Source organism: Pelophylax lessonae (assembly GCF_965119305.1).
Source record: "Pelophylax lessonae genome assembly, chromosome: 2".
Taxonomy (NCBI): Eukaryota; Metazoa; Chordata; class Amphibia; order Anura; family Ranidae; genus Pelophylax; species Pelophylax lessonae.
In genome coordinates this window covers 545971144-545995891 of record NC_138769.1, presented here as the reverse complement: position 1 = coordinate 545995891, position 24748 = coordinate 545971144, and the positions used below count along the sequence as shown (strand labels likewise).

General features: G+C 42.0%; 1 protein-coding gene across 2 annotated transcripts in view; it reads left to right on the top strand.

The window, feature by feature from the left end:
• LOC309545912 (uncharacterized protein) overlaps positions 1–24748 on the top strand; it is a 106918-nt gene that overhangs the window by 56218 nt on the left and 25952 nt on the right. For both annotated transcript variants that reach the window (XM_082245334.1, XM_082245333.1), the window contains exons 2-4: positions 14043–14376; positions 15263–15308; positions 19465–19589. In XM_082245334.1, coding sequence (XP_082101460.1) covers positions 14121–14376; positions 15263–15308; positions 19465–19589 — 427 coding nt within the window. In that variant the 5' untranslated portion in view covers positions 14043–14120. The remainder of the gene's footprint in view (positions 1–14042; positions 14377–15262; positions 15309–19464; positions 19590–24748) is intronic.

Here is a 24748-nt window from a genome sequence, read left to right as displayed (position 1 = left end):
ACTAAGACTGGGATGCTAAAAAGTTCATGTGCATGTAAAGGCAGGTGTCCCAATACTTTTGGTAATATAGTGTATCTGTAATGCAGGGTGAGACATCTCTGATAATGGAATGGCTGTTTACCTACTTGCACACTTTGGTTACAATGAATGTACTATTACAGCCAGAACCGTGAGGTCCTGCTATAACTAGTAAACTTCTGAACTTCAGAACCCAGTAAGCTACTGAACATCAAAACCCAGCCAGCATCACAATTATCAGGAACAAAATTATTGCATATATAATATTTTGGGTCCCTCTAAGTCCACAGGGACCTAGGCACTTTTAATAAAAATCGCATATATACTATAAGGGTAAAGCAGCATATACTATAAGGGTAAAGCAGCATAGTGTGCTGAACCTATCTGCCAGCCAGGGCTCCCTTTTTGTTTAACTACTTGAGTTTCAGAATATTTTACTCCTTTCATGGCCAGGACATGTTTTGCTATTCCGCACTGCTCTACTTTAACTGCAAACAAGATTTGTATAATTTTTTTCACACAAATAGAACTTTCTTTTGTTGGTATTAGATCACCAGTGTTTTTTTTTTTTTTTTGTTTATATATTTGGAGGAATGGTCAAATATTCCCATAGACACACTCCTAAACCTAGTGGACAGCCTTTCTAGAAGAGTTGAAGCTGTTATAGCTGCAAAGGGTGAGCCCTCAATATTTAACCCTACAGACTAATGGGCCATGCACACTATAAGATTTTCTGAAGACTTTTTTCCTTTAGACTTACCAAAACCATATAATATGAGGTCAAACCTAAACACTTTCAATTTGTATGCAATCTGACAGGCCCTTGCACTACATAGTAAAGGTAAATCTGAAGGAAATCTAACCACAAAAGTTAGATAGTGTGTATCCAGCTTAAGACTGGGATGCCATTAAAGTTGATGTTCATGTAAAGGCAGGTGTCCCAATACTTTTGGTAATAGTGTGTGTGTGTGTGTGTGTGTGTGTGTGTGTGTGTATGTATGTATGTATATGTGTGTGTATATATGTGTGTGTATATATGTGTATATATATATATATATATATATATATATATATATATATATATATATATATATATATATATATATATATAAAACCATCATCATATCTCAAAGTGTTAATGCTCATGTGGCCACTCTCTCATCAGTGCTCCAAGAAGTCCTTTGTTTTCTATGACTGACTTACTGTTTGCAGGGATATTCCCCCCACCCCAACAAGGGCACCAACATCTTTAAGGGCCCCAACATAGCCAGAAGAAGATTAACCTTAAAGACTTACCCAATTCCCCCACTAAAGAACACAGTTTTCAGCATATTCATCTTTCTCTTTCTAGCAAGCCTAGGTTTAGCTCTCTTACCCCAAGTGCTTAAAGGCAAAGTAGCCCTGATCTGCATTAGTATCTGTTTGTTGTTGCCTTATGCTGTTCATTTAGTGGGATGAACAACAGTTTATGCTGGTTTGGTTTGACGTTAGGTAGTGCTCTAACTATATCAAGTGAAGTCTTATAATATTGTATTGTGCAAGGAAATCCTCACTGTTGTATTTTTGCTTGTCTGCACATTATTTGATAATATACTTTGTTACTTTACCACAAGGCTTCGAGTTTCATTTCAGGGTGACCCCCAAGGTATTAACAAAAGCTAATAATCTCTACCTATTGTAGTGTATATCAGAGGTGTCAGTGGTGCTGAGGTCTTTGCCAAGATCAGGGTAAGAACAGAGGGCCCAACATAACCAATAGCTCCTGTGGGGGTAGCGCTACGCGATTTTAACGTAAAAATACAATGTGTGCAAGCCTCAAGTCTTTAGAGAATACCTTCTTATTCTGGAGTTCAGCTGAAATAATATTTCCTATGGCAGTTAAACTAATGTTTTTGATAATTATCTTAATATGTTGCCATTAGAATAACTCAAAGAACTTGACCTGTGAAAACAGCCTCTCTGTATGTAACATTTCCCGCAACATTCATCAACTCATCTAACTGACATTCTTGTCAGCAGAAAGAAGCAGGTTAATGATGTTTGTTGTTATTTCAGTATTGTAGCAGCTACAGCAGCCTCTTCATCTAAAGTAAGCCTTACCAAGAAGAGGTGGAGAAAAAAGTAATTGAGATCAGATGATGAATAGGCTTCATGTTTCAAATCGGCTTGTCTTCTGTTCCTCTCCAGCAAGGTGTTGGATTGAGAAAAGACAGTGTTTTTATTAAGCAGGACCGTTATTGCATCTCACCTATCTATCCAATCTTCCTGTTATTACTGCAGCATTGTAAGAGGGGGGGACCAGTGACTACCCAGCAAACATAATGAGCCAGTACCAATTTCCACACAGTTATTCAAGATTTTCCCAAAGTTTTGTAATTCAAAAAGGAAACCTCCAGCAAGCACTATTTTTGTCTAAATATATAAACCTATACACGCTGCTGTCGAAGGCATTTATGTTTAAATTGTTCCTTATGATTCTTACTTGCAGAACAAATATTAAAAACAATTTCACATTTTTAGTTTTGTATGTGGTCAGTGGCCATCCTTGGCATGGCACAACGGGCTAGGTACAAACCATGTGCCCCACCAGTGTGCACGGATCTGTACACCTTAAGATCCTTTTAAGTACCAAAACCTGTCTGCAAGAACTGAATGTATTGAGCAGTTGTAGCTAGCAGAGAGCTGCCTTTGTTTAGCAGCATTCTTTGAAAGAACTAAAAATGTAAAAACACTGTGCACCCAAAACACTGCACACCCTTACCCCAGGTGTACTGCATCCCCCTGCCCCTGTCACCCCAATTTACACAATTTTTACAAAATATCAGAGCTATAGTCCTTAGACATTGTTTAGGTAACATTATCCAGCACCAGGATAGTAGGTAAACTTGACCAGATGTATTAGGCCAAAACTTTACCAGTTTCAGGAGCCACTCACGTGACTCGTTGGCTCTCTCCTCTCCCCGTCTGACAGCTGCCTGCAGCGGGCGGGGCCGAGGATTCCCTACTGACGTCAGTCGGGAGGGAAGAAGGAGAAGAGGAGAGAGGCGGCGGGTCACGTGAGCGGTGATCGGCACTCTGAAAACTGATAAAGAACAGCTTATTTTTATAATACACAGACACAGGGGCGCACAGGATTAATAAACAGACTGTAGACAGGATATGAAACTTTAAATGAAACTACAGCAGCATGAGGGGATGGGGTGGGCATTGACACAGGAGCAGAGAGGGAGGGATGAGAGGAAGATGGGAGAGCTGCATATGACGGAGGCACGTAGACTGACCACGGTGTCAGGGCTCAGCAACCAAGGTATACTGTGGTCAGTTTACAGAGGGGAGGGCATAGCCAGGCAGGATCAGCCAGGTATTTTAGGTGATACAAAGGGCCAAATTACACAGCACAAACACTGTGCTGTAAAACATGCTTTAAGGTAACAGGATCAATATATATATATATATATATATATATATATGTATATATATATATATATATATATATATATATAGGTTAACAAACACCTTAAAAACAAATTCCACCATTTCCCCTTTTAAAAAAATACTCAAAATAAATATGACTAAGCCCCTCCCCTTCATGACATTTTCAAAAAGGGTCGGGGCATGGGTGACTTTAAAATGATGCCACCCCTGAAAAAGGTTCTGCGCACGCCCATGCCCCTTGGCCACTTGCACACCAATGCAAAAAGTGGGCACATTTCTAATTGCAAGGAATACTGGGCATGGCTTAAAGAAGTGTGGTTTAAATATAGCCTGAGCTGATTTGCATAATTTAGAATGAGACAGTGTTTATTAGGGAATGTACAGCACAGTATCTGCAGAAGTACATTGGAGGGGCCAAGGCCCAACATTAGACGTTGGAATACCTGTTCAGGGGCTTACTACTGACCCCTGACCTCTGCATCACTTACTACTGAACTCTGAGTCACTACTGATCGCTGAACTCTACAGTACATGACTTATTACTGATCTCTGTGTCATTACTGACCTCTGCGTCACTTGCTACTTACTTCTGCATCACTACTTCATTTACTACTCACCTTTGAACTCTGCATCACTTACTACTGTCCTCGGTGTCACTACTGACCTCTGAACTCTGTGTCACTTACTACTGAGTTCAGAGGTCAAAGGTTAGTGATGCAGAGTTCAGAGGGTCAGCAGTGACACAGAGTGCAGTAGTGAGTGACCCTCTGTCTCACAGTACACTCAAACCGCATTCCTTCCCCGCCATGCACAGCTTACGTTGTTCTCCTTCTCCTGTAGCTGTCTCTCATCCTCTTTCCTGGTCTAGTAGGTGGGGATAAATCACAGCCCTATTACAGAGCTTCCTGATAACGCATGATTATTTCGAAACGCATTGAGGCTAGAGGAGCGATGTTGACACCACTTCCAGTTCTTGACCCCCTAACAAAATTGGAACGCATGGCGGCTCCATTGAACAGAGCGATGGCCGCATAGGCTTAGTGATTGCTGGATAGACTTAGCGCCAGTTCCAAAGCACTGCTACATATAAGTGAAATTTTTTTTATGATACTTAAATAAAAATTGATGTGAATGTTGCGCAATGATGGCTATTATTTAATTCCATGAAAGCATGAGAGGGAAATCTGGTGGAGTGAATAAGGAACCAGTGAAAAATTGCTGTATGCATCTGGGACCATAGGAGAGACCCGCATAAGGAACTAGGAGACGTATATCTTGATCAGGCTCATACTACACTACCTTCTGGTGAGTGTGAAGTCTGGAAGGTGGTGGATTTAGGCATGCTTAAGCTGGGTGAATCGTCATATGAATGATTATATGCAAGATGTCACTACTGGCATGGAATGAATATATCAATGGACACTTTATTTGTATAGTCAATATTTTTTTTTTTTTTTTTAGTACACTTTAACATTTCTGTCATTTGTCATATTGTTTATTGCAAATTTTTCACGGTATATTTTGATATTACTTATTGGTTGTACAGCACAAGTGGTGTTGGGAATTGAAGGTTTATTAGGATAATTGAATATTCACCTAGAGGTTAGCGCAGCTACTCATAGATCTTCCTTTTTTGTACACACTCCTTTTATGGAGTCATTTTAGCTGCAGCAAACCAGATATTGATTACTATTTCACTATTTGAGTTTTGCGCCGGTAAAACATACACGAATTTGCAATTTATAGCTACTTTGTGAGGCCTCTACCTCTCTATATAGAGTTTGGTACCAAACCAAAGGCCACCCAACTGTTAGCCTGGCAACAATACTATACTTATTCTTTATTTCCCATCAACACCATTCCTATGTTATCACCTAGCTTTTGTGGCCTACGTTTTGTTTATAGCATTCTTCAATAAAATAAATGAGTGAAAATGGCCAAGTTTTTGTATCAAGGCTTGCCCTCAAAGACTTCAACAGAGTTTACTGCTATGTCCATGTTTTGTGGATTTCAAGAAGGAAATTAAAAGCATTACAGCTTACCAGTCCTTAGATGTGGTATCTGCATATATCGGTAATCCTCAGAGACAGCTGGGAGCAATGGAATTGATAACAGTCAGCAAAGGCAGGCAGCAGGAAGTTATCAATTCTGGCAAGCTCAGCAGGTTTTCTTTAGAGCCGGTTCACACTGCCGCGACCATAAAATCGCCCCACGTCGGAGCGACTTTTTACCGCGACTTTACCACGACTTCAGTGCGACTTGTGAATTATTTTGCACGACTTCTATGACAGACGACTTTGTGTTTGGCCAATCAGAATATGATGTGTTGTGACCTAATTCCCTTTTCTGTTTTTTTTTTTACTCATTTCCTCATTGCCCACCAGTGCCACGTATCAGTGTCCACCAGTGCCACTGCCCACCAGTGCCACATATGTGTCCACCAGTGCCACTGCCCACCAGTGCCACAAATCAGTGTCCACCAGTGCCACATATCAGTGCCACGAATCAGTGTCCACCAATGCCACGTATCAGTACCACGAATCAGTGTCCACCAATGCCACGTATCAGTGCCACGAATCAGTGTCCACCAGTGCCACGTATCAGTGTCCACCAGTGCCACATATCAGTGCCACAAATTAGTGTCCACCAGTGCCACGTATCAGTGCCACGTATCAGTGCCTTGTATTAGTTCCACGTATCAGTGTCCACCAGTGCCACATATCAGTGCCACGAATCAGTGTCCACCAGTGCCACATATCAGTGCCATGAATCAGTGTCCACCAGTGCCACTTATCTGTGTCCACTAGTGCCACTCACACAGACCAAGCAGAGATAATGGAATATATATACCATTACATATATATATGTGTGTGTATATATATATATAAATAAAAAAAAATATATATATATATATATATATATATATATATATATATATATATATATTGTGACAGGAAGTCAGGTAAATCTGGGAATGTAGTCACTGAGAGGAGACACATTCCCACCTGCTTTGAAAAGTTCACTAATTATTATAGGGTGTCGGCTGCATCCTGACGCCATGTGGGTAGAGGACAGTCCTGTGTGCCCCCTGAAAGCTGAGTGAGCATGGGGAAGACCTCCTGAAGCGGTGTGCGCTCAGGAGGGTAAAAACGAGTGAAGACGTCTCAAAGGTGAGAAGACGAAGTGTTTCTGTGTGAAAGAAAACAAAGGGACATGTTCAATGGACAATGTTTATATGTGAAAAGAAAACAAATGGACATTTGAGTGTCTGCTGTAGGATCAGCAGTGTCGGCCCAACAGTAGGTTGGGAAGACTTCTTAGGTAGGTTCCAGCTGTGAGAAGGTAGACGCCCACAGCGGCCAGGATTTATTTTGTGTTTTATTTTATTTTGTTGTTTTGCTGCATGCACTTGTTTGAAGAAATTGGAAGAATAAACCATAAACCTGTTGTTTGCAAGCACTTTTGGGCTATTTCTCTGTGAAAACGCACCCCCCAAGGAGTCATCTACGCCTACCACGAGCTAATCCCTTACAATATATATAAAAATATATATATATATACCATATAGGCATGGCTGCAATGTGGGGAATGCCTGGTTAATCTCTTTCTTCTTCCTGGAAAGTCTGATAACAAGTCACTTCAATTAAGATAAGGAGGTGACTCCCATTGAAGTATATGGGACAAGTCGGATCACAGGTCGCCTCAAAGTAGTACAGGACCCTTTTCTGAAGTCGGAGCGACTTCAGTAGTGCCAATTAAGACGGCACTGATTGATTAACATTGCTTTTGTTATTTCAAGCGACCTGGGGCGACCTGGGGCAGCCTGGGGCGACACAAGTTGCCTCACAAGTCGCGCTAGTGTGAATGGGCTCTTAGTTTTTTTTGTTTATGTGTGTGTGTGTTTTATATACATATATATATACAGTGCTTTGCGAAAGTATTCGGCCCCCTTGAACTTTTCGACCTTTTGCCACATTTCAGGCTTCAAACATAAAGATATAAAACTGTAATTTTTTGTGAAGAATCAACAATAAGTGGGACACAATCATGAAGTGGAACGAAATTTATTGGATATTTCAAACTTTTTTAACAAAAAAAAAACTGAAAAATGGGGCGTGCAAAATTATTCAGCCCCCTTAAGTTAATACTTTTGCTGTGATTACAGCTGTAAGTCGCTTGGGGTATGTCTCTATCAGTTTTGCACATCGAGAGACTGAAATTTTTGCCCATTCCTCCTTGCAAAACAGCTCGAGCTCAGTGAGGTTGGATGGAGAGCGTTTGTGAACAGCAGTTTTCAGTTCTTTCCACAGATTCTCGATTGGATTCAGGTCTGGACTTTGACTTGGCCATTCTAACACCTGGATATGTTTATTTGTGAGCCATTCCATTGTAGATTTTTCTTTGTTTTGGATCATTGTCTTGTTGGAAGACAAATCTCCGTCCCAGTCTCGGGTCTTTTGCAGATTCCATCAGGTTTTCTTCCAGAATGGTCCTGTATTTGGCTCCATCCATCTTCCCATCAATTTTAACCATCTTCCCTGTCCCTGCTGAAGAAAAGCAGGCCCAAACCATGATGCTGCCACCACCATGTTTGACAGTGGGGATGATGTGTTCAGGGTGATGAGCTGTGTTACTTTTACGCCAAACATAACGTTTTGCATTGTTGCCAAAAAATTCGATTTTGGTTTCATCTGACCAGAGCACCTTCTTCCACATGTTTGGTGTGTCTCCCAGGTGGCTTGTGGCAAACTTTAAACAACACTCTTTATGGATATCTTTAAGAAATGTCTTTCTTCTTGCCACTCTTCCATAAAGGCAGATTTGTGCAGTATACGACTGATTGTTGTCCTATGGACAGAGTCTCCCACCTCAGCTGTAGATCTCTGCAGTTCATCCAGAGTGATCATGGGCCTCTTGGCTGCATCTCTGATCAGTCTTCTCCTTGTATGAGCTGAAAGTTTAGAGGGACGGCCAGGTTTTCGTAGATTTGCAGTGGTCTGATACTCCTTCCATTTCAATATTATCGCTTGCACAGTGCTCCTTGGGATGTTTAAAGCTTGGGAAATCTTTTTGTATCCAAATCCTGCTTTAAACTTCTCCACAACAGTATCTCAGACCTGCCTGGTGTGTTCCTTGCTCTTCATGATGCTCTCTGCGCTTTAAACGGACCTCTGAGACTATCACAGTGCAGGTGCATTTATACGGAGACTTGATTGAACACAGGTAGATTCTATTTATCATCATTAGTCATTTAGGTCAGCATTGGATCATTCAGAGATCCTCACTGAACTTCTGGAGAAAGTTTGCTGCAGTAAAGTGGTCTGAAAGTAAAGGGTCTGAATAATTTTGCGCGCCCAATTTTTCAGTTTTTTATTTGTTAACAAAGTTTGAAATATCCAATAAATTTTGTTCCACTTCATGATTGTGTCCCACTTGTTGTTGATTCTTCACAAAATATTACAGTTTTATATCTTTATGTTTGAAGCCTGAAATGTGGCAAAAGGTCGCAAAGTTCAAGGGGGCCGAATACTTTCGCAAGGCACTGTATGTGTGTATATATATATATATATATATATATATATATATATATATATATATATATATATATATATATATAACTCTTTTCAATTGTGTATTAACCAGACCACAAGGGACCAAATAGGAAAGTTCACCTTTATGGTTTACATACACTTTAATATCAGTATTGGATATAGTAGAAAATGGTTAAATCTCCTATTTGACATCCTGTGTTAGAATGACAGGGTGTCACTGGGACTGGAAGACCTAGAAAGCAGTAAAGCTCTTATATAATGTTCTATCCCATTCCACACTATCCAAAACTTTTTTTTTTTTTTAATGGGCTAGAGTTAGGCTTAAATCTCAGTTCTGTCGTGAATTTTATATGGTTAAAAATTAGTGATCGACCGATATCGGTTTTTCGTTGCCGATACCGATATTTTGGCCAATGCATATCGATATCGGCCGATATGCGCAAATATTTTCGTACATTTAAATTTTTTTTTTGACAGGTACTCTTGTGGAGGGATCTGGGGGGTCTAAAAGACCCCAACGCCCTCCTCCTGCACTTAAAAGCATTCAAAAATGTCAAGTTTGGCTGTTTTGAATGCTGTCATGTTTTTGAATCTGGCGCCAGTATCCGGAATTGATGCCATGACATCACTTCCAGGTTTTTGCATGGAGACCCGATCAGAGCCGAATGCGGCTTTGATCGGGTCTCTGGCGGCTGTGCAGGCTGGTTGTCCGGGTCTCCCGGTGGGACGGGAGACCCGGGCGAGCCACGGAAGGCGGCGGGAGGCGGGGACGTCCCCTCCCGCTCCTTGTAATGACAGCCTATCGGCTTCTCAGCCTCATCGGTTGTCATTACAAGACAGCTGACCGTCGGCTATGGACGCCAGTACCAGGGTGACGCCTCTAGCTGCAGGCATCACTTCGGTAAAAGCACTTTCCAAAATATTGGTAATATCGGCCACCTTGGTGGCCAATTCCGATATATCGGGGAAAGTGCAGATCGGCCCTCGATATATCGGCTTTGCCGATAATCGGTCGATATCTATTAAAAATATCTCATCTTCGTAACCTCATCTTGACAACTGAGTTGCATCAAGCAGTCTCCACTGAAGTACAATATACTGTATATAATGTCACAAGATGATTTTTACAGTTACCATTACCACTATAATGAAGTAATGTGTCAAAGGTATTCTATTGGCATAGCACAGTACAAGTTGTCAGACTGCTCTTACTGTCAACCAAAACCTACTGTACCTTGATCCCATATACAAAGCTAGCCTAGCAGTCTGTATCATTAGCATGTAGAAATGTGACAGTGACTAATGTCAGTACCCAAAACTGGAATTTTTTCTCTGAGAATCCATATATTTTACAGGTGGAAAATGTAGTTTATTCAGTGCTCATCTTGGATTTACAAATTGCATTTTTATTTATGGGATTTTTATTCTGAATTATGAATGTTCACATAAAAAAAGGAAATCATCTTCTCCAAGCAACTCTTCATTAAGTGCAACAGTAAACAAAATATGAAAAATTGCCATTATTGATAAAGACAGCAAAGATTATTAGGCACACATTGTTGAGCTAGAGTTCATAAATTATCGTCACTGGTATCTTTCAGTTCAAAATTGTCAGTAAGATTGAGGATTTAGTAGAGCTGCTCACCAAGCAGGAAGCATTTAGTTTAAAGTTGTAGTTTAGTGTTAAGCCTCGTACACGCGCAACGATTATCGGCCGACCGATCGTCCGACTTTTGTCCAAGTTGTGTTTTGTTGGTTGGAATGTGCCTAGACTGCACACAAATTTTCTCGGCCAACAAAATTCTACTTCAGAAGTGATGTCATGTGTTGGTTTGTTTTCTTGGTATTTTTTCTTCACTGAGCATGCCCAGACATGCTCATCAGATTTTTCCCTGTCGAAATCTGTACTGACTGCACGAAAATTGGCCGTTATGTTGACGGCCAACAAAAATTTTATAGCCTGCACACCAGATTTTTTTCGGCCGAAAAGTCGGAGTTGGTTGTCGGAAGCATCATACTAACAAGCCGAAAATCGGCCGATCGGACGATTTTCGACGCGTGTGTACGGGGCTTTAGGGTTAGGAATTATAGGAATTAGGGGATTACAATTAAAGTGGAACTATAGGTAAAACCTTTTTTCTTTTGGATAGAGTGAGGAAGGGTATAAACCCCTGTCAAGTTTTTTTGCCCTATGTGCCCCATTGGGAAGTGAGAGAAAACTCTTTCTGAGTAATGGAATCTCTCACTCAGGTTCACCAGAAATAGTGTCTCCATTGGAATATTTCCCCTCTATTACTCTTCTGTAGACAAACCTAGATTTGGGATTTTCTTGTACTTTCACTTTCGATAAAAATTGTAATCTCCCTAATGGGGGCACAGGCAGCAATAAAACGGTGTTCTAATCCCTCTCCACTCTATTCAAAAAGGTTTTGCCTTTGGTAATGCTTTACGTTTTAAAGGTTAACTTTAGGGTTAGGTGTACCTCTTAGTCAAACAGAGTGCAAGTATTCTTATATTAAAGTGTATTTCCACTTTTACAGTCAAATCGGGATAACACCTACTTTATAATTGTTACATGTTCTCATTTACATAGCAAAATATCCAAAAAAAGATGCTGCTTACCATTTTAGATCCTTTTTCTGATAACTTCAGCAGTGACAATTCCTAACTAGTTCTCTTTGTTCATGAGGGGGCTGGAGCACTGTGTTTGCCATAATTAACCCTGTACAGTGCTGGTAGATCTCGCTATCAGTTGTAAACTACATTTGAATTCTGTCTTTCCTAACAAAAAGTTCAAGATATTCATAAGGTTACACCTCTCAGGCCGGCCATACACGGTTCGAAACATTAATGGGCACGCTGAATGTACCAAGTTGATCAAGTGATCTACTTGAGCATAAAAAAGGTTGGGTTTAAGGGACTTTAGATGAGGCACGTGGTCAAACATGACCATAAACTATACAAATAAAAAGTATGTGCATACACATTGAAACAATAAGCATGAAAAATCCTCACATGTAAGTTGATTTATTTGTATGCACAGTTGTAACATTGTAATTGTAACATTTTGTAAAATTGTATTGTAAGCAACTCTATACATCAATAAACTTTGCCCTAGATGGGCGTTTATATTTTTATATGCATTGTAATTTTCATGTATATTTAATCAGTTGCACCAGCTCCTGAGGAAGTGTTACAAACCCGAAACGCGTAGAGCATATATGATGCAATTTCTATGGATTATGTATTTATCTTGTTACACAATGTTTGTTGTTTTTACAATCATTTTTATATTTATTGTGACATGTATTCGTATATCTCCCGACATGCTCTGGTCATTGGGATTATATATATGGTATCTACTGTCTTTATGCTGTTACAACTGTGCATACAAATAAATCAACTTACATGTGAGGATGTTTCATGTTCATTGTTTCAATGTGTATGCACATACTTTTTATTTGTATAGTTTATGGTCATGTTTGACCACACGCCTCGTCTAAAGTCCCAAAACCCCCCCTTTTTTATGCTCATATATTAGGGATGGAGATACAAAAATCTTTGTAACCTCATTTAAAGTCCCGACCCTTTTCTTCCTTTCAAGTGATCTACTTGGGTACAACCAGCCTGCCAGATTCTCCTGAGTTTAGCAGCTACCAGCGATAATCACTGTCTTGTCCCGGCAGGTATGGCTCTCCATCTCCATGAAACCACAGGCACTGTTGGCAGTGTTGGTAAAAAGTAGGGTAGTTCCTGTGTTGCAACTAGGCTTGTAAGGAAGGTACAAGCTACAAGGGCTTCTAAGGAAGTTTTGGGTGACCTTGTGAGATTTCTGAGATGTATACGAAATTAAATGCTTTATACCTCAGTGTTCCAACCACCAAATTTTTAGTCTTTAAAACAATGACTGTATAAAAATTGACAATGATATTGCCCAAGTGTGCATGATGCAGTATGCAAATACATCTAGCATCTGCCTTAGCTTGTTGAAGCCAAGGAAATCTTAGTTAATTGATTTTTCTTTTGAGGTTGGTAGGCTGGAGAATGTATAGACATACACCAGAATCTCATGTACATAGGTTCCTTTCCTCCTCCTGAATTATCAGACTTCATTCCAATGAACACTTTTCATCCATATAGTAACTGACTCTAGTAAGTTCTAGTATACAATGTATCAAAGAAACATTATTTATACTTACGTTGCATTGATATACCCTGTTTCCCTGAAAATAAGCCCTACCTCGAAAATAAGACCTTGCGTTATTCTGCAATATAAGCCCTACCCCAAAATAATCCCTAGCTCAAGACGTTGTAAAAACATGTAATCCATTTTGTAAATAGATTATATAATGTGAAATGTGTCTCCTTTTGTAACTTTATAGTGGAAAATACCTTTTTTACAGCACCGCTGGGCGCTCACGTGACCGGCCGGAGATCTTCTCTCCTCCCAGCTGACGTCAGCGGCCCCTCATTATGCAGTGCTTGCAATGGGGAAGAAGAGCTCAGAGATGTCACTTGAGCGCTGTAAATAAGGTATTTTCCACTATAAAGTTAGAAAAAGAAGGCACACTGCACACTATATAATCTTTTTTACTAAACAGATTACATAATTTTACAATGTGCTAACCAAGGTTTAATTTTGGGATGGTAGCATGTCAAAATGCTGACTCCTGAGCTGGCAGGACAGGGGAAAAAAGCCAGGGAACACAGGAACTTTTTAAAAAACATTTTATTGTTTTATTACAGATTTTTTAGAACACAGAGAGGGGTAAATAACACAGCACAGGCACTGTGCTATCTATCATGGTTTAAAGGTTCAGGATATTTTTTTTCTTTTTTAGGGTTACAACCACTTTAAGATCCTCATGATGGCATAACTGTATTTGAATAAATGTAGATTATTGTACATACCATAAATAAATAGGACATTTCCTGCAAATAAGCCGTAGTGTGTTTTTTGTAGCCAAAACGATTATAAAACCTGGTCTGTACTAATGTCGGATAGTTATGCCTAGTATTTTTGTTTCTGTATTGCAGAATACTTTAACACAATGAACATGTTTGATTAATGAAATCGGTAAAACAGTTATCACATACCTTCTAAATTAAATCATAATGGATAACAAATCTAAAGAACATCACCAAGAGCAAGCACCAAGTCACAGTACTCTAACAGTGGAAAATGTGACCAAATTAGAGCTTCATTATGAATTTGTGGATGGGGATCTGAGGAAAGTTGAAGAATACATCAGGAAAACCCAACAGTTTGAGCAACAACAGAGAAGTGCATCGTCATCCCATCCCATACTGCAGCCAGAAGAGGCTTTCAAGAACAGTGGGACTGGCACAGCAGAAGATTCCAGGATAGATGGTATGTTACTGTATAGGGGTGAGGGGTTCTAGGTAACACTGTACATGGGGACCCATTCACCAAAGTGCATTGTTAAGTAGGAGAAAGGTAGTTTGAATTTGGTTGTTACTATGTTGGTGTATTTATTCTAATAGACACATACAGACACATACAACTTTTATTTTTAGAGGCTCTGAGAATACAAGAAAATGAAGTATTATCCCTTTAAGCAGGCATTGGCTTCTCCAACCAATCTGCTCCAAAATATACAGAAACACCAGAACAGCAATGTGTGCACCAGAGTGGCACTACATCTCTCGTTTCTAACTGTAAATAAATTAGATATTATTTATTGATTTGCTTATGAAAGCGTGTAGTAAGGTATGCTTGAAGACAAGTGTCATATTTTACCTAAATGTAAAATCATGGGCATAACTTGGGTATCCTGCCTAAGTCAAACACACAGAGAATCACCTTTTTCAAATTTTATATACTGTATGTATACTTACTTCTTTACCATATTATTCATCCACATTAAGTAAAAAAAAAAAAGTAGAACAACTCTTAGTGGGAAACATGTGACAATTTACAGGAGTCACCCTACTTGTACGTAGAAGTCTTAACCGCCTTCACAGCAGCTACAGGATGGTTTGTTTTTCCAGACATGATACAACTTCTACTTTGGAAACCATGATTTTATCAAGTTTCTGAGGCTTTGCCATTAGACAAAGCTAAGAAAATACTTTCATTCCATCAATTAGGATTTATTACCATTTTAAAGTAAAAAAAACCCAATAAAGACTTTTAATTTACAGTACTTGAATACAAAAACAAACTGTAGGTTGTAGCTCTTTGACCATTTTACTTACTGGTATAAGATGAGTTCAGTTTTTTTTTTCTTTTGCAGGCAAGGAAAATGAAATGCAAATATATTCTGAAACAAAAAAGAAAAGGTATGTGCTTTTCTTGTCTTGGCAACAACTTAAAAACATGAATCACAGTTAGGAAGTAGAGGATATCTAGTAGAAAGATCCTGTCTATATTCTTTTAGACTTATCAGATAGTTTGATTCAGATTCAAATTCAATTTTGTTGAGAACTAAAGGTTTTATTCTCCCTTAAAAACATTGGTAATTACTATCTTCAACCCTAAAGCCTTGTACGCAATCGTAAATTTTCTCGTACAACCCAGCTGAATGAAAAAAAAACTGACAGCTCAAGAGGAGCTGCTGTAATAAAGCCTAGTACACACAATGGCTTTCTTTTCATTCAAAACTGTCAGCTCTGGTCGGAGCCACTAAACTAACAATCCGATGTTAGTACAGTGATCTCCCCTACTGACCTGTTGTGTTCTAAGAGGGGGGGCGGCCTCCCTGCCAGAACACTCCAGTCAGTCTAATAGGGAGCCAGTCGGCTTCTGGATTTCCAGCAAGTACATCCAATGGACCAGCTGCCAAACACGGGCCCAAAGTCACCAAACATTTTGTCCGCGTGTACTAGGCATAACTATCCGACATTAGTACAGCAGTTTCCCCTACTGTTCTATTGTGTTCTGACTGGGGTGACAGCCTTCCCACCAGAACACTCCGGTTATCGGATGGCCAATGGCTGAGAGCGCTGATCGTGAGCCAATTGGCAGACCTTTTTCGGTCATGCCTCTCCGACAGAAGCTGACCGAATGGCCAACCAACTCCAGTACACACGGGCCTGAATGTCTGCCGGTTTCTATTGAGCCGACCAATGCCGCCTGACATTCAGCCCATGTGAAATAGGCTTTAGGCCTCAGGCAGACTGCAATCGTCAAACGCCTTTTTTACACGCATTTGACTTTTTTTTCCTGCCCCTAAACGCCCTTGTATGTTGGCCTATGTGTTTATAGTAGCCTATGTGTTTAGAGGCAGGGGCTTTTAGAGGCAGACATCTAAATGCACCGAAATTGTGTTCAGGAGAAGACTGTTTGGGCAGAAAAAACGCCCGATGTGCCTAAACAGTAGGCGCATTTAGTGCTTCAGCATTCATTCATTTCACTGGGCAAAAAAAAAAATATTCTGACCAATGAAATTAATTAACTCCCAAACAGTTTACATGCCTGAACGCTTCTAAACGTGCCAAAATATGTTTAAAATTCAGAGAAAAAAAGTGTTAAAAGCATGCCTAAAGCCGTGTGTTTTAAACACGTTTAGGCATATTTTTAACACTGCTTTTCACCCTTTTTTGATGTCCTATTGGAGAGATTTTCTTTCACTCCCTCTCCCAGAGACACAATCCAAAGTCAGAGGAAGTTCTCTTTATCACTTTCTCTCCCAATGGCAAATGTCATCAGGACAAATAAAGTAGGTGATTTGCCCAAACAGGGACACAGGCAACAATAAAAACCTTACAGATGTTCTAACTGTTCTAAAATTGTATCCAAAACTAAAAAAATGCTAGAGATGAGCTTTAACCAAATAAACTCATTTGTTTATGTAGCATCCTTGTCTTCAACAAGGCTACAAGTAAATTTAGCTTTTCTGGGTTGTAAATAGACTGACAAATTTGTAGTCTTTCTAAACAAATGGGTTTCCTCCTAAGCCTGGTTTAGCTGTGGTTCCTCCCTTTTCTCAATAGGTGGCACTGTTACCTTTGGCATTAGTATGATGAATTGCAGTGAATTCAGGTTATGAATATGCATACTTTTCTCAGCCAATCAGTAGGAGTTTCTTTAGCCACTGAGAATGCTGGAAGAAGGTATTTATTTGGAGAAAGTCAGGTGATCTGAGTCTTTTCCACCCAGGTGTGTGATGAACAGATGCTTCTGGGTAGGCCTGAAGCCCAGGCCTAGCCATGTGCTCAAGGCTCTGCAAAGGAGAGCCTGCTCACCACCTGGAGGCATGAAGGAAAGGATGGAAACCTGAGATGAAGTATCAAAGGTTACGCTTGCATGGACTGGGGAACTGTAAAGAGCCTGGGAAAGCATCAAGATGGAATCATTCATATAATTCATTCACTTTCTTTTGAGTTCCCTTTCACTTGCTTTAGGAGACAGCTTTTGCTAAAAAGAACAGATTGCTGGTTGCAGCTTAAATGCTCTATTCCTGTACTGAAAAATTATAAAAAATTATAAAAGTAGTCTGGTGCCACCAATGGTGCACCTACCTCCCTAATAATAACCATACATACAAAAACAGAACTGTGCCCTGGGACTTTAAATGAGGATTACCACAAATGGCCATTGAATGCAAATTACACATAGTAAATGGGTTTATTTAAAGGTAAGTACACTTTACATCATGTAACATTGAATGCAAATACAACAGACCAAGCCGATTCATGGTTATTACAGTGTATAATACATGCTTGAAAGTTACAGATGACAGCATATGTTTAGGACAGGGCATCTTTAAAAACTCAACGCGTTTCTTGAGCTACCGCTCACTTCTTCAGGAGCGGATGCATATAAAACATGTAAATCAGCTGAGAATAAGTAAATAATTATTGTAGCCACATTCTGAGACAGTGACAGCCAGGAAAACATCTGGGAGCTGTAGGTGCGGAACCAGGGGAGACCTGGAGGGGCGGGGGGGGGGCGAATGAGAGGTGAAGACAGCATGTCTGGAACCAAAATGTGTCTATCCTTTAATGTCATCCAAGATACTAGCATAAATATGTTGGAGCTGGCAATCCAGAGATGATTTTTGTTTGTGTGAGGAAAGCAAGAACACTGCTGTCTTTTCTACATTTTTGTCTAAGGAGTCTGCCGGTCTGCTAGTCTACTGTTGTTTTTGACTAAGGGTGTCTTGTGCCTTACCCCTCTCTCCCACATTTTTTCCTGTTGTGAGAAATAAACTTCTCTTTGTTCAAACATAAAAGTAACTGGTGCCCATCTTTCCACCTTGCACACCACCCACCATGCCTAGTAACCTGCACCCTGAGGTGGAATGTCGGCCCTCCCTGTCTCTGGTGGTCGCTACCATGGCTCTGGAGGTTGGGGGGGTGGGGGGCACTACATTGAATTCTTCATCTCCACTGTTTAAACTGATATATAACATTTTACACAATCTAATATGCACCTTATCCTTGGCTCTGACATGCATCTGTTCTAAATTCATACTATTTACTAAACATATGATTTCTCAGCCCTGGTTTACAATATTTAAAAAAAGGGGCAATACATTTTAATGAAGTCATTCTGAGAAAGATTTAAGGAATGCCATTTGTGGCATTTTGAAAATGTTAGTTGCCTGTATGCTGATCCACAGGTTTCAGTACTTGCTAAGTCACTGTTGACAACTTTGCAGGTCAGGAAAGTCAAAAAAGAATGGGAGGTCCTTTCCTCATTCAAGGTCAGTGGCTCAACGTGTTAAAGGTCAACCCTAGGCTCCTCCAGAGAGACCCCGTCCCTATGAGACTCCCTGCCAACAATATATATTTTTTTTTTTCATGCTTACCTTTTTCTGATGGTCTTCTGGCTAATCACCTGGGTCCTAGTCTTCTTCGGCAGTCCTAAAAGCAGTCCTAAATGATGCATAGAATCAAGCTGGCAAGATGACATCAGCGCCACACTCTGCATCAACAAAATGTGCGTGATGGATGACAAGTTAAGGGGACACCCTCAGCTCATAATCTCTCCTCAGTCTTCCAGAATGAGTGACCCTGGATATCTTGTGGTGAAGAAGAGGTTCAGTGAGGAGCAGCCCTGGATTGAAGGTAAGTATTGCAGTCAGAGCTGTTTTTTTAACCCTCTGGGAGAAATGAAAAATCCCAGAATCAGGCTTTAAAGCCAGAAGGTCTGCATAACCAGCCAGACACCTTGCATTTTCAGAAAAGAGAGTTTAGCAATGATTGTTAGGGTCTTGGGGGTCTATTTATAAATGTATTACACATATTTAAGGACATGTAGCCTAACCCTTGTGAAATGTATTCTATTGTAACTATATTGTCTCCCTTTTTTTATTGTAAAGCGCTTCACAAACTGTTGCTGCTATATGAATTTGATATAATAGTATAATTGAAAAAAGTGTGGCTCCTAGGTAGTTCTGTGAATTATGTGTGATAACATTATTTCTAAAAAAAAAAAAAAAACACTGAAAACATTTTTAGAGCTCATAAATTATTTGTCTTATTCATACAGCAAAGTCCCTGTGGCAACCAGTGGTAGAAAGCCGATGGTAAATACAAGAAAATGTCAATATAAAAGTGTACAAACACAAACCGAATGGAGCTTGTCCTCTCTCTCCCCAGTCATCAGAGGAGATGGTGAGTTAATATCTATGAATGTTTTGGTTCTTATTTGTCTTCTAATTTTTTTTAAAGGGAGCCTATCAAAATGGGAACATGGGAACTACCATTACTATTTTTTTACTTATGTTTATATTGGAAAGTCTTTCACATACAAAAAAATATTTAAACAGGACAATGAAGTGGCAAGTGATGTTAGGATATACAGTAATATGTAGGTAAGGAATCCTATGCGCTACAACTTAATATAAAAAATAGGAAGCAGCTGTGTACAACCTAACAATGTGTCCCCACATCTAAAATCCAATTGTTTACAAATTTGATGATAAACTACATAAAGAATTGCAAATGGTAATAATACATGTGTCTGATCTCTCAAGGTAGATATTAAATAATGTCAATAATATTATTAAATGATCTAATTAATTTGTACTCAAAGTGCCAGTGCTGCAACAAACTTCACATCATGGTTTGCAAAATAATGCAAATAAAAATAATTTTCTTAGATCTTATTACAATCCAACATTAAAATAAAACCCCTACTGAATATTGTTACCAAAAACGCCAGTACTGCAAATAATGAAAAATTGTGCAAAAAAGAATTCAACTTGAATCAATACAGTGATAAAGGTAAAAACAATCCAATTTAGTGACTTGATTTTCATTTAATAGTGTCCATTAAAGGACAAAATCAGTGTGTCCAGTGATATCCGTTGTGCAAATGTCATCAAATTCCTCAGTGATGTGATCACTCTCCCTTGCACCTCAATCCACACTGTGTACGCTAGCAGCTCACCTCATTTCCTAGACCAGAAGTTCTAAAAGCATTTAGGGTGTAGGCAATTCCTCTCCATGTAGATAAACTGCTTACAAGCACACGGAGACCAAACTAGTTGCAAGCAACCAAGCGCTTAAATGAGGAGATAACTCTCACAATAATATGGTAAATGCTGCTACTTAATAAAAACATAAAATATAAAAAAAGAATACTGGATACACAAATGGTAAAATATTCCTGTAGCGCAAGGGGAGATCACACTCCAGCCCCTACCAAAATCGTCAGCTGACACTGACAATATACAAAAACAGTATAAAATCACCAATGAGGTACAGTTCATATATTGATATGCAGCAATAGTCCACAAATGTCGGTTTTGAGGAAGCAAATTGTAGGTGCAGATGTATGGGGTCACCAAACCATCACCACTGTGCTCTGAAGGGGGATAAGCAATGCCCACTCACCGACTCCATAGGCTCAGTCACTCTTGTGACAGAGCAAACAGGCAAATAGTAATAACAGCTTTCCTCAGACTTCCAAACCGGAACAATGACTCGGGACCCATCAAGTATAAGACATGCAGAGGAAGAGAAATGCTCCACTAGTGTGATAACGTTTAACATTTCGCTTTATTAACACATAAAAAATATTGCACTCACATGTCTCAACCGGATACACAGCATATCAAGCAACTGGAGGTGTTCACCCTTCGGGACCGGGATCCAGGCTCCACGCCGTGGGTTGCGCGCCTTCCGGGTTTGCAGACTCCTTGTAAACAGGAATGAGGTTACGCCGCCTGGCCACGCCCCACGGGTTGAGACATGTGAGTGCAATATTTTTTATGTGTTAATAAAGCGAAGTGTTAAACGTTAGTGCGGAAGTGCGGGGCACGGTGTCTTTGGCGGGAGCAGAGTCCCAGGAGGGAGAGTGCGGCTGTCTCGCCTCCTGTCTGAGGAAGGTGGATGTCTCGGGGTGTCGCCTGAGTGTCCAGAAAGTGCTGAGCTGAGCTGAGCTGAACTGAGGGGATCCGGTGTGCCAAGAGCCTGCGGAGAGAGAGAGGGGTCCAGTCCCAGGAAAGCCTACACAGGTCGTGAGTACTGAGGATTGCCCCTGGGGGACTGCCGGACCACTCCGGAAGAGGTTCTGGGATCCAGTGTCGGCTAGCTGTAAAGAGGGTACCTAGGTTGAGGACCCTGAAGCTACAGGGGGGGTACATAGTCAGTGGACCCTGAAGAGTTGGAGGTCAAAGGGGGCGCCTGCAGTTTGGGCCCTGAATTGTACAGAGCGTGCCAGTTACAGTAACAGCTATACAGAGTTCTACTACATACTACCTCAAGCTGTGCCAGGCGGGGGAAAGTATTCAGTGACTTTCACAGTACAACAGGGTCAGGAGTTCTACAGTTCTCAGTCTTGGATCTTCAGGACTATATGTCCAGGATTCAGCACTTCTTCTGTTCTACAGAGTGTTCTCAGTGTCAGTGAGAGTTGGCTGGCACCGGCTGGCGTCAAGGAAACGCCAACGGGCATTTCAGAAGTAAAGTCCCAATTGTAATTAGTTCAAGCCTCAAGGAGTATCCCACGTATTCCCAGGGCCGGCGTTAGGGGGGGGGCAAACTGGGCAACTGCCCAGGGCCCCGAGTGTCCAGGGGCCCCCAGCCGCCCCTGTCAGCGGAGCGGAAGCAGCGTGACACTATATGCAGGCGGGCAAGGGGAAGACTGATCATTCGGGCAGTCGGGCGGCACTGCCCGAGGCCCCGTGGTTGAGGGGGGGGCCCCACAGCAGTCTGTCCCTGGAGGTGCCTACACACTCTTGCTCAGCTGAGGGGCGGGGCCACACGTTCCCGCCGCGGGGGGCAGCCAGAGTGCAGAGAGAGAAGAGAGCGGAAGACATCTCTCAGCCAGCCCAGCCTGCAGCCACCCACAGGTTGTGACAGGTACGTGGAGATTTCTAGTCTCCTCTGCTGGCTGCTACTGTGCTTCTGTGAAGTTCGTGCAGGAGAATGGAGATAAGAGTCTGCTGCTCTGCTACTGTGCTTATCTGTGTAAGTTCCGATTCTGAAGCACAGTAGCAAGGGGAGGGGGGAGGGGGGTGTCAGTGTGCTACATAGGCTTTGGAAGCAGCCCTTAATATGGTGGGAAACAAATTTTGTCAAAGCAATTCCAACCTCTCTCTCTCTGGAATTGCTTTTTTTTTTAGACTCTGTGACTTTTTTTAGACTCTGTGGTGAATTGTGTGGTGTCGGGGGTGGGGGCGTGACACAGCAGTGCTGACTTTGGTGGGGAGATCACATATTGGGGGGGGGTGTCAGTGGTGGTAAGGGGGGGGGATGACACAGCAGTGGTGAAATCACATATTGGTAGGGGGTCTGTGGCACAAACCCCCTACCAATATGTGATTTCCCCACAAAATTCACCACTGGTGTGTCACCCCCCCCCCTCCCCCTTACCACCACTGACACCCCCACCAATATGTAATCTCACCAACTTCACAACTGCTGTGTCATACCCCACACATTTCACCACTGACACCCCCCCCCCACCCCAACATGTGATCTCCCCACCAAATTCACCGATCACCACCATTGTATCATAACCCCCCCGCACACAATTCACCGCTGATCTCCTCACCAAATTCACCACTGCTTTGTCATTCGGAGGGAATGACAAAGCAGTGGTGAATTTGGTGAGGAGATCAGCGGTGAATTGTGTGCGGGGGGGTTATGATACAATGGTGGTGTAGCCCCCCCAAAACCACACAATTCACCACTGACACCCCCCCCACCCTAATATGTGATCCCCCACCAAATTCACCACTGCTGTGTCACCCCCCCCCCTTACACCCCACAAAATGTGATCTCCCCCAAATTCAATACTGCTATCATTCTCCAACACACAATTCACCACTGACACTCGGGGCTGACGATTCAGCACTGCCCCCCCACCAATATATGATCTCCCCCAAATTCAACACAACACTGTGATCCCCCCCATCCCAATATGCGATCCCCTTCAGACCTGATCATTCACTACTACCTACCTACCCCCCCCCCCCGTCCCGACGTCACCTTCCCACCCGCCATCAGAGAAGAGGCAGTGGGCGGCGCGCATGGAGGAAGAATAGTCCAGTGTCCGGTCGGAGGACACCGGTCCGACCGAGTCGCGATGCCATGGAGGAGGAAGAAGTCGACTCCCGAGCAGCATGGTCACCAGGGAGTCGGGACATGCTGGTCAGGTCACTGTGCATTGATGGGGGACATGCTGTGCTGGTCACTTTGCATTGAATGGGAACATGCTGGTCAGGTCACTGTGCATTGATGGGGGACATGCTGGTCACTGTGCATTGATGGGGGGCATGCTGGACACTGTGCATTGAATGGGGGCATTCTGGACACTGTGCATTGGTGGGGGACATGCTGGTCACTGTGCATTGATGGGGGACATGCTGGTCACTGTGCATTGAATGGGGGCATTCTGGACACTGTGCATTGGTGGGGGACATGCTGGTCACTGTGCATTGATGGGGGACATGCTGGTCACTGTGCATTGAATGGGGGCATTCTGGACACTGTGCATTAATGGGGGACATGCTGGACACTGTGCATTGATGGGGGACATGCTGGTCACTGTGCATTGAATGGGGGCATTCTGGACACTGTGCATTAATGGGGGACATGCTGGACACTGTGCATTGAATGGGGGAATTCTGGACACTGTGCATTGATGGGGGCATTCTGGACACTGTGCATTGATGGGGGACATGCTGGTCACTGTGCATTGATGGGGGACATGCTGGACACTGTGCATTGAATGGGGGAATTCTGGACACTGTGCATTGGTGGGGGACATGCTGGTCACTGTGCATTTATGGGGGACATGCTGGTCACTGTGCATTGATGGGGGACTTGCTGGTCACTGTGCATTGATGGGGGACATGCTGGACACTGTGCATTGAATGGGGGACATGCTGGTCACTGTGCATTGATGGGGGACATGCTGGTCACTGTGCATTGATGGGGGGCATGCTGGTCACTGTGCATTGATGGGGGACATGCTGGACACTGTGCATTGATGGGGGACATGCTGGTCACTGTGCATTGATGGGGGACATGCTGGTCACTGTGCATTGATGGGGGACATGCTGGTCACTGTGCATTGATGGGGGACATGCTGGTCACTGTGCATTGATGGGGGACTTGCTGGTCACTGTGCATTGATGGGGGACATGCTGGTCACTGTGCATTGATGGGGGACATGCTGGACACTGTGCATTGAATGGGGGAATTCTGGACACTGTGCATTGGTGGGGGACATGCTGGTCACTGTGCATTGATGGGGGACATGCTGATCACTGTGCATTGATGGGGGACTTGCTGGTCACTGTGCATTGATGGGGGACATG